The 12,307-nt window shown below is 38.3% G+C and overlaps 1 protein-coding gene across 1 annotated transcript in view; it reads left to right on the plus strand.

Moving 5' to 3' along the window:
* The window catches only part of LOC110463447 (tyrosine-protein kinase HTK16-like), a 54,737-nt gene that overhangs the window by 9,465 nt on the left and 32,965 nt on the right, over window positions 1-12,307 (plus strand). Inside the window, exons 2-5 of the mRNA XM_021518059.1 lie at window positions 5,247-5,414; window positions 5,581-5,727; window positions 6,794-6,865; window positions 11,960-12,075. Coding sequence (XP_021373734.1) covers window positions 5,247-5,414; window positions 5,581-5,727; window positions 6,794-6,865; window positions 11,960-12,075 — 503 coding nt within the window. The remainder of the gene's footprint in view (window positions 1-5,246; window positions 5,415-5,580; window positions 5,728-6,793; window positions 6,866-11,959; window positions 12,076-12,307) is intronic.

The following is a 12,307-nucleotide window of genomic DNA, read 5'->3' on the forward strand; positions in this document are numbered from 1 at the left end:
GTGTGTCCTGTATGTTACAGTGTTGGTGTGTCCTGTATGTTACAGTGTTTGTGTGTCCTGTATGTTACAGTGTTGGTGTGTCCTGTGTGTTACAGTGTTTGTGTGTCCTGTATGTTGCAGTGTTGGTGTGTCCTGTATGTTACAGTGTTTGTATGTCCTGTATGTTACAGTGTGTGTATGTCCTGTATGTTTGTTTTTCCTGTGTGATATCGTTTTGTGTAGTCTCTATGTGACTGTTATATACAGTGGTTTTGTGCCCTATATAAATGTCCTGTTTTACTACTGTCTATGTATAGTATCAGGAAGTCACGATCACACGAGTTGATATTATTCATCATCTTATATCTCTATCTTACAGTATGTATGAACTTGTACTTGTATTGGGTGGCCTCACAATCAAGTCAATATAGAATAAATATAGTAAAACAAATATATGAATTTGAAATCCTGTAGGACTCTAACAATATTAATGAATCTTTGAAATGTACCATAAATATAACATCATAAAAAAATCACATAAAAAAGTAAACTTTGTACATAGGAAATCTAACCAAGGATCCTAAGTAGTTGATAATAGGCATTAACTCATTCACCCTTGTAATTTGATAATGAACTGATCCAACCTTTGAATTGGAAGAGTTCAAATGTGCCTTCAGTGGTGAATTAGTTAAAGATATGTAGCCCATATAACAGTTTTTATCAAAGTTACCTAAGGTATGGTTTAAAGTGACTAACGGTTCTTTACACTGACAGGTGCTTCCTGTATCTAGAGGATTATTGATTTAAATTCTCCTGTTATTCAAACATTCTGTTGCCTCCAGGTAGATTGGACTGAGCTTTAAAAAGTTTTTCTATTTTCTAAGCCTTAACTTCTGTGCAGTTATATATTTCCCTCCAACAGCACAGCCTTTGACATAAACCCAAACAACACCAAAATAGTAACACAATTATTTACTGTATGGAGCGCATAATCACTGAAAGTATTTACACATCAAACCTGCTCAAATTTCTCACATTTTCGCACCTACATCATGAATTCACATTTAAAAATCTATCAGAAGGTATGACACTGAAGGGAAAACAATTTTCGGCTTATTCTGTTCCATCAAACTCTGAAAATTATATTGGTTTACCTGAAGGGTTGTAAACATGATAACCAGGCTGTACAGGTACTTTAATTCTTGTGCCAAGGACAAAATACACTAAATGCATATGCACTATATATCATTTTAACTCACATACATCCTGTAAATATATGAATTATAATGCTGTTAATTATATAAACACCATGACTAATTGATGCTGGGGTATGACACTTAATATTTATAGAGACCACCTGTCTATAACAACCATCTCTCTATAATGACTTCATTGACATACACACACATATATATAAACCAGGGCTACAACTGACTCTATATAATGACCACATTGACATACACACACATATATATAAACCAGGGCTACAACTGACTCTATATAATGACCACATTGACATACACACACATATATATAAACCAGGGCTACAACTGACTCTATATAATGACCACATTGACATACACACACATATATATAAACCAGGGCTACAACTGACTCTATATAATGACCACATTGACATACACACACATATATATAAACCAGGGCTACAACTGACTCTATATAATGACCACATTGACATACACACACATATATATAAACCAGGGCTACAACTGACTCTATATAATGACCACATTGACATACACACACATATATATAAACCAGGGCTACAACTGACTCTATATAATGACCACATTGACATACACACACATATATATAAACCAGGGCTACAACTGACTCTATATAATGACCACATTGACATACACACACATATATATAAACCAGGGCTACAACTGACTCTATATAATGACCACATTGACATACACACACATATATATAAACCAGGGCTACAACTGACTCTATATAATGACCACATTGACATACACACACATATATATAAACCAGGGCTACAACTGACTCTATATAATGACCACATTGACATACACACACATATATATAAACCAGGGCTACAACTGACTCTATATAATGACCACATTGACATACACACACATATATATAAACCAGGGCTACAACTGACTCTATATAATGACCACATTGACATACACACACATATATATAAACCAGGGCTACAACTGACTCTATATAATGACCACATTGACATACACACACATATATATAAACCAGGGCTACAACTGACTCTATATAATGACCACATTGACATACACACACATATATATAAACCAGGGCTACAACTGACTCTATATAATGACCACATTGACATACACACACATATATATAAACCAGGGCTACAACTGACTCTATATAATGACCACATTGACATACACACACATATATATAAACCAGGGCTACAACTGACTCTATATAATGACCACATTGACATACACACACATATATATAAACCAGGGCTACAACTGACTCTATATAATGACCACATTGACATACACACACATATATATAAACCAGGGCTACAACTGACTCTATATAATGACCACATTGACATACACACACATATATATAAACCAGGGCTACAACTGACTCTATATAATGACCACATTGACATACACACACATATATATAAACCAGGGCTACAACTGACTCTATATAATGACCACATTGACATACACACACATATATATAAACCAGGGCTACAACTGACTCTATATAATGACCACATTGACATACACACACATATATATAAACCAGGGCTACAACTGACTCTATATAATGACCACATTGACATACACACACATATATATAAACCAGGGCTACAACTGACTCTATATAATGACCACATTGACATACACACACATATATATAAACCAGGGCTACAACTGACTCTATATAATGACCACATTGACATACACACACATATATATAAACCAGGGCTACAACTGACTCTATATAATGACCACATTGACATACACACACATATATATAAACCAGGGCTACAACTGACTCTATATAATGACCACATTGACATACACACACATATATATAAACCAGGGCTACAACTGACTCTATATAATGACCACATTGACATACACACACATATATATAAACCAGGGCTACAACTGACTCTATATAATGACCACATTGACATACACACACATATATATAAACCAGGGCTACAACTGACTCTATATAATGACCACATTGACATACACACACATATATATAAACCAGGGCTACAACTGACTCTATATAATGACCACATTGACATACACACACATATATATAAACCAGGGCTACAACTGACTCTATATAATGACCACATTGACATACACACACATATATATAAACCAGGGCTACAACTGACTCTATATAATGACCACATTGACATACACACACATATATATAAACCAGGGCTACAACTGACTCTATATAATGACCACATCAAAACAGATATAAACCAAGGCCACCACATCACCTGTCTATAACAACCACCTTGAACACCTTTAGCTCTGTCAGTAACAAGTAACTAGATGGTCCATCACTATGACGAACCTCTAGCTCTGTCAGTAACAAGTGACTAGATGGATCACAACTGTGGCACACCTTTAGCTCTGTCAGTAACAAGTGACTAGATGGTCCATCACTATGACGAACCTCTAGCTCTGTCAGTAAAAAGTAACTAGATGGTCCATCACTGTGACGAACCTCTAGCTCTGTCAGTACAAAGTAACTAGATGGTCCATCACTGTAACGAACCTCTAGCTCTGTCAGTAACAAGTGACTGGATGGTTCATGACTGTGACGAACCTCTAGCTCTGTCAGTACAAGTAACTAGATGGTCCATCCCTGTGGCGAACCTCTAGCTCTGTCAGTAACAAGTAACTAGGTGGTCCATCACTGTGACGAACCTCTAGCTCTGTCAGTAACAAGTAACTAGATGGTCCATCACTGTGACGAACCTCAAGCTCTGTCAGTAACAAGTGACTAGATGGTCCATCACTGTGACGAACCTCTAGCTCTGTCAGTAACAAGTGACTAAGATGGTTCACAACTGTGACAAACCTCTAGCTCTGTCAGTAACAAGTGACTGGATGGATCATGACTGTGACGAACCTCTAGCTCTGTCAGTAACAAGTAACTAGATGGTCCATCACTGTGACAAACCTCTAGCTCTGTCAGTAACAAGTGACTGGATGGTTCATGACTGTGACGAACCTCTAGCTCTGTCAGTAACAAGTGACTAAGATGGTTCACAACTGTGACAAACCTCTAGCTCTGTCAGTAAAAAGTTACTAGATGGTTCACAACTGTGGAGAACCTCTAAATGTGTCAGTAACAAGTGACTAAGATGGTTCACAACTGTGACAAACCTCTAGCTCTGTCAGTAACAAGTGACTAGATGGTCCATCACTGTGACGAACCTCTAACTGTGTCAGTAACAAGTGACTGGATGGTTCATGACTGTGACGAACCTCTAGCTCTGTCAGTAACAAGTAACTAGATGGTCCATCACTGTGACAAACCTCTAAATGTGTCAGTCACAAGTGACTAGATGGTCCATCACTGTGACAAACCTCTAAATGTGTCAGTCCCAAGTGACTAGATGGTCCATCACTGTGACAACCCTCTAAATGTGTCAGTCACAAGTGACTAGATGGTCCATCACTGTGACGAACCTCTAGCTCTGTCAGTAACAAGTGACTAAGATGGTTCACAACTGTGACAAACCTCTAGCTCTGTCAGTAAAAAGTGACTAGATGGTTCACAACTGTGACGAACCTCTAAATGTGTCAGTAACAAGTGATTAGATGGTACACAACTGTGGCACAACTCTAGATGGTTCAGTAACAAGTGACTAGATGGATCACAACTGTGGCACACCTGTAGCTGGGTCTTGTTGGATCATAACTGAGAATACCTGTAGCTGGGTCAGTAACAAGTGACTAGATGGATCACAACTGTGGCACACCTGTAGCTAGGTCAGTAACAAGTGACTAGATGGATCACAACTGTGGCACACCTCTAGCTGGGTCTTGTTGGATCATAACTGAGAATACCTGTAGCTGGGTCAGTAACAAGTGACTAGATGGATCACAAATGTTGCACACCTGTAGCTGGGTCAGTAACAAGTGACTAGATTGTGTCCCACTGTGATACTTATAAGTTTTTACTGTACATACACATGTTCGAATATTGATTGTTTGACTTTTTTCCAGGTTTGATGAATCTTGGAGGAGTTGACGGACTCTTCCTGGTGAGGGATAGCACCAGTTCTAAGGACGACTTTGTACTCAGCGTTACCCACAATGCACGTGTTTACCAATTCCAACTAAAGGAGGTCCATGATGGACACTATCGCTTAGATGATGGTCCAACTTTTCCAGGTACAATACTCTGTGAATAAACATTTCTGATATCCTGTTTATTCATATTTGAAATGCTGTTTTTTTAGCTCTTTGGCCTATTTGTTCAAGGCCATGAGACAAAACTATCCTGGATGGTGTTTTGTATTATTTGTAATAAGAAATTATTTCTCCTTGTTATTTTCAGGGCTAGTGAAATTAATTCAGTATTACCAAAGTCCCAACAAAACTGGACTTGTGACAACCTTGACCCAGCATTGCCAGGGGTCAGCCCCGCCCCCTAAAGCACGGACTCAGGGGCCCACCAATATCCTACATAGAGCTGTCATTGAGGGTATGTAAGGAAACCTGTCAGAGCTATAAATAAAGATTCATCAGTCAAACTTGCACTGTATAATGCTGGTTTATGCATCGGTGACCTGAAATTATATAACTAATGCAAATGAATTGCCTCCTGATACAGGTCTAGTAAAAACTTGAGACAGAAAAAAAAAAAATTGTGACAGATAGCGTTGTTGCATGAAAGTTAAACCCATGTAATTGTTTCAGGATCTAAACCCTTAAAATTTGATACCACAATATTTAAGTGCTATACATTACAGTAGATATGTATGTAAGGAGAAAATCTCAGTAGAGTGTTTATAAGTTTTCGTAACACAAAACACTATTCAGTGTTCAGTATAATACAGGATCCCATACTACTCCCAAAAACTGTAACTAGGCATTAGAAACAATTTTTCCTGAATGACTATAGTTTTGATAAATCATTTCGGAAAAGAATTTAACACCTTGTGAGACTTTTATGAAAAATAATATGAAATAATCAAAATACAGTCAAAAACTGTGTTCTGGGTTTTAATTTGCTGAGCTTGACCAAGAATCCAACCCAGGACCTTAGATTGTTATACTGTCGCTCTAACCTACTGAGCTACCCGGTCAAGGAAAATGCCCTGCTCAACCGCGCTATAGTTTAATCCAAAATGAAATTAAGGGGAGGTAACTGCCTTTATGAAAACCCCTGTAGAGTTCTCTATTTTGCTTGCAGTGGGACAGGGAGTGTTAAGTGTTAAAATTACTCAGTAAACACAACATCTACCAAGGTTGGAATAATAAGAAACAGGTATTTATATTTGACCTGATACATGACGTAGTTGTTTCATACTTTCATCACTTTTCATGTTAACAGGTGTCATTGTTCTCTTTAAAGGAAATGGTACTGGTAATTCTGTGTTGGCAGAGTAATATGTTTAAATAAAAATACAGGTGTTTATGGATCCGTCTACAACTGATAGGTAATGACAGGTTTCTCTGCAGGATCACATGTTTAACATTTCTTTAAGGGATGCTCAGATTGGGACAGATATTTTATGGAGGTAATTTGTAACTTTTATTTATTTCAGGGAATGTTCAAATTGTCAAGGATATTTTGAACCATAGTCTATGTCCTGATGTCAATGCAAAAAGTGAATGGGGTAGGTTAATTATGTACCAGTTTTGATCAAGATAAAGACTAAATTTTATTTATACCACAATGTATTTCACATTTTATTGATGAGGATACAATGGCAGCAACACCTGTGTCCACTGTAACATCCTATAAAAGATATTTTAATGTAAATTTGAATGGAAGTTAATTAAATACTGAAGGGTCGTTATTTGTGGATGACCTCTTGATCTGTTACAGATCTAAGAACATGCACACGATAGAACGACAACTTCAACATGTCTATGTCTAACCCTTGGAGCTTTTCGAACAACACCTGTAAAAAGCCTGTACGTGGAAGCGAATGAACCATCCTTTAATGACAGAATGAAAAAACTTGCATTGCAGTTTGCAGCTCAATTAAAATCAAAACCCAAAAAATCCTGCTTATGACCAAGTATTCAATCCAAAATACCAAAACATAAATATGCAAAACCCAAAATTTCTGCCAACATTTGGTATCCGAATTTCAAATTTCCTGCAAGAACTCAACATAAAGTTGACTGACATAGCTGAATTTAACATATTTGTTCAGACTCTCTATCTGTCCTACAGAGTTTACAGTTAAGAGATCCTAAAAACACACTCATACAAAACCTTGCTCTTCGAAATCTCGTATCTTAAAAAAGTCTTAAAAAACTTTACTACTTCAAAATGAATGGCAGCAACGCTGGTCTCTCGAAGTCGGAAAGATTGTATAGAGGAAGTTGTCCTCGCTCGGCTCCGTACTGGGCACACATATCCTACTCATTCGTACCTTTTAAAACGAAAAGATCCACATTCATGCCGCGCATGTGACACTCCATTAACAGTGGAACATTTTTAGGTCACCTGAGACAAAGTCTCAAGTGACCTATTGCGATCGCCTTTTGTCCGTCGTCGTCCGTCGTCCGTCGTCTGTCGTGCGTCCGTAAACAATTTACATTTTCGACTTCTTCTCCAAAACCCATGAACCAATTTCAATGAAATTTTGCAGGGACCTTCCATGGACAAAGGTCAACAAAAACAGTTGCCGGTGTAGTCCCAGGCCCCCAGGGGCCTGAGGGGCAGGCCAAAAAGGGTCAAATTGACTAAAATTTCAAAAATCTTATTCTCCAAAACCCCTGAACCAATTTCAATGAAATTTTGCAGGGACCTTCCATGGACAAAGGTCAACAAAAATAGTGGCCGGTTTAGTCCCAAGCCCCCCAGGGGCCTGAGGGGTGGGGCCAAAAAGGGTCAGATTGACTAAAATTTCAAAAATCTTCTTCTCAAGACCCAGATATGGTAGAATCAAATACTCTTCATAGATGGAAGGGTCTTAAGGTGCTTTACCGAAATTGTGAATTTCTTGACCCTGGGGTCTCACGTTTCCCCCTGGGGAGGGGGTAAACTTTACTATAGTTTATATAGGGAAATCACATTTTGGACCAACATTTGTTTAATTTCCATTGGAAGTAATTCAATTTGGGTTAGCATTATCAGTATTAGGTAGCAGTTTGATAGTATGCACCTATGAGCCCTGACTGACCCCCAGGGGCTGATGGGTGGGGCCAAAAAGGGTTGAATTGACTGAAATTTCAAAAATCTTCTTCTCAAGACCCAGATATGGTAGAATCAAATACTCTTCATAGATGGAAGGGTCTTAAGGTGCTTTACCGAAATTGTGAATTTCTTGACCCTGGGGTCTCACGTTTCCCCCTGGGGAGGGGGTAAACTTTACTATAGTTTATATAGGGAAATCACATTTTGGACCAACATTTGTTTAATTTCCATTGGAAGTAATTCAATTTGGGTTAGCATTATCAGTATTAGGTAGCAGTTTGATAGTATGCACCTATGAGCCCTGACTGACCCCCAGGGGCTGATGGGTGGGGCCAAAAAGGGTTGAATTGACTGAAATTTCAAAAATCTTCTTCTCAAGACCCAGATATGGTAGAATCAAATACTCTTCATAGATGGAAGGGTCTTAAGGTGCTTTACCGAAATTGTGAATTTCTTGACCCTGGGGTCTCACGTTTCCCCCTGGGGAGGGGGTAAACTTTACTATAGTTTATATAGGGAAATCACATTTTGGACCAACATTTGTTTAATTTCCATTGGAAGTAATTCAATTTGGGTTAGCATTATCAGTATTAGGTAGCAGTTTGATAGTATGCACCTATGAGCCCTGACTGACCCCCAGGGGCTGATGGGTGGGGCCAAAAAGGGTTGAATTGACTGAAATTTCAAAAATCTTCTTCTCAAGACCCAGATATGGTAGAATCAAATACTCTTCATAGATGGAAGGGTCTTAAGGTGCTTTACCGAAATTGTGAATTTCTTGACCCTGGGGTCTCACGTTTCCCCCTGGGGAGGGGGTAAACTTTACTATAGTTTATATAGGGAAATCACATTTTGGACCAACATTTGTTTAATTTCCATTGGAAGTAATTCAATTTGGGTTAGCATTATCAGTATTAGGTAGCAGTTTGATAATAAGCACATATCAGCCCTGACTGACCCCCAGGGGCTGATGGGTGGGGCCAAAAAGGGTCGAATTTACTGAAATTTCAAAAATCTTCTTCTCAAGACCCAGATATGGTAGAATCAAATACTCTTCATAGATGGAAGGGTCTTAAGGTTTATGACCCTAGGGTCTCACGTTTACCCCCTGGGGAGGGGGGGGGGGGTCACATTTTATTATGGTTTATAATGGCAAATGATACTTTGAATATTACATGTTAATAACTTGATTGGAATTATAACCTTGAGTTGACAGTTTGATACTTTGAAAATTTTGAGCCAGCCCTACCCCCAGGGTAGGTAGGCTGTAGGGTGGGGCTCAAAGGAGTCAGTGTGCTAAAATTTCTTCTTTTTCCTTGTCTAGAATCAGAGGTGCTAGTTTCAAATACTTTTTAGTCTGAAATCTGTATGCTAGATATTGAATAAGGTGGTTTTATTGTTTTTTGTCACTTTGAATAATATTTCTGTTCATGTTAAAAACAAAATCAACTCTCTGTATCAATATATCAGGTGACCGTTAAGGCCCATGGGCCTCTTGTTAGCTCACCTGGCCCAAAGGGCCAAGTGAGCTTATGGCATGGTGCGGCGTCCGGCGTCCGGCCATCGCCCGGCCGTCTCCCGGCCGTCGTCTGTCCATCCATCCGGCATCCGGCGTCCGTCCGGCGTCAACTTTTTACTTTAAACAACTTCTTCTCAGTAACCAAAAGGCCTATGGTGATGATATTTGGCCAGAAGCATGCTTGAATGAAGGGCTACCAAGTTTGTTCAAATAAATGACCTTCATCAATTTTCAAGGTCACGGGGGTCAAATATGTTAAAATCTTTAAAAAACTTCTTTTCAATAATCAAGAGGCCCAGGCTGATGATATTTGGCATGTAGCATGCTGGGATGAAGTGCTACTAAGTTTGTTCAAATGAATGACTTTGACCCACTTTCAAGGTCACAGGGGTCAAATGTCTTAAAATCTTCAAACGACTTCTGATAAATAACCAAAAGGCCCAGGGTACTGATATTGGGCCTGTAGCATGCTGGGATGAAGGGCTACCGAGTTTGTTCAAATGAATGACCTTGACCAACTTTCAAGGTCACTGGGGTCATATGTCTTAAAATCTTCAAACAACTTCTTCTCAATAACCAAAAGGCCCAGGGTACTGATATTTGGCCTGTAGCATGACTGTTCTTGACCCACTTTCAACCTAATGGCATTGTTCGACATTCAAGGTCACAAGCGTCATATGTTTACATCTTTTAATAGGTTCTTACGAATCAAACACTGATATTCTGCCTGTTGCTGTATTTTAGTCCACTTTTAAGATTACAAGTGTGAAATTAATACCAGGTGAGTGATGCAGGCCCATTGGGCCTCTTGTTTAATAGAATGTTCTGATTTTAAACACATTCGTGATAACTACTTTCTGATCCTGGATATGAAAACTCTTTTCAGTTCTGTGGACTCGAAGGCATTATTTAACTATTTGAAAGACATTGGTCTATTCTATAGACTCTGATGTCTTTTAACCCACCTTACCCTTTTTTGACGCTCTATATATCACATAGTCAATATCATCTATTCGTTATCTCTTTTAACCCCCTTTATATTTTTAATTATCTACACATACAATGTGAATGCTTTTAAAATGAACCTTTTTAACTGATTTTATCTTCGCTACTCGCATGTTTGTTTAAAAAAAAATAAAAAAAATATCACCATGGCCCTAAATGACCACAGCTGTCGATGGGACGTTAAACCTAAACATTAAAACAAACAAAAATAATTAAATACTGAAATAAAAAGCAGTATAAATATAGTTAAAGCAACAATCTAATTATAGGTTTCTTACCATGTACTGATTACTGTAAAAATCATCGTCTGAATTCTTTGGTTCCGTGTTCAACACACATGCCTTCCCAGGGCGCACCCTTGGAAATATGTCACGACAAAATCAAAGGCCTGCTATAAGCTATTTGATTGGTGTCAGGTATCTGACCAATTGACGTAGGCTGATTTCTGTTCTTTGAAGATTACAGAGAAGTGAAATCAAACATTACAGACTGTCAATTTTACCGTAATGCTGCTCCTTAGTTCACCGTTACGCTGCTCCTTAGTTCACCGTTACGCTGCTTCTTAGTTCACCGTTACGCTGCTCCTTAGTTCATCGTTACGCTGCTCCTTAGTTCCTTCATCAAAGACATCAGACTAGTCTCCTTGTATCATCCACAAGATGTTGTATAAAAAGCCTCAATTTTGTCATGTCTGTTTTCTTTGTTAAGCAAAGAGTGTAATTTATCCATCCTGCCTCTTGAGAATGTTAAAATGAATCTCATTACAAAGATTGGATACACATAATTATGCTACCAGGATTGGCTTCAGGGTCCAGCCTTTTGCATGGGATCTTTAGTTGCAATATTACATTTACATGAGAACATTTTACAATGATTGCTTAAATATCAAGGTGAGTGATACAGGTCATCTTGTTGTGATGAGGTTAGATTTATGATAAAGAAATTCAGAAATAATAACATTTCCTTTTTCAATGCTAGTCAGTTTGTAGGAACACAATGATAACAAACCAATAACACATGGTTTTGTTGTTTTAGGTACGACAGCGTTACACGATGCCTGTAAATACGGATTCCAGGATATTGTACAGCTACTTATTGAACACAAAGCAGATGTGGAAATGAAAGATAGAGCAGGGTTAACTCCCCTTCATGTAAGGCAAATAGGTTGTCTCCCTTGCTTAGATTCACTCTGAAATGTGAATTAATTTCCACTTACATATATAACAGAAGTGTCAGACTGTCAAATCTTAGTTACCGTATTTATTTGGCAGAAAGCCCATGCTTGGTAGTAAGCCCACCATATTGTATATTGCAGTTTGGATGAAATGCCAAAAAAAGCTATTTCATTGTCCTGAAATAAGCCCACCCCCTACTTTCAGTCAC

This window comes from Mizuhopecten yessoensis, unplaced genomic scaffold (genome assembly GCF_002113885.1).
Source record: "Mizuhopecten yessoensis strain PY_sf001 unplaced genomic scaffold, ASM211388v2 scaffold10909, whole genome shotgun sequence".
NCBI lineage: Eukaryota > Metazoa > Mollusca > Bivalvia > Pectinida > Pectinidae > Mizuhopecten > Mizuhopecten yessoensis.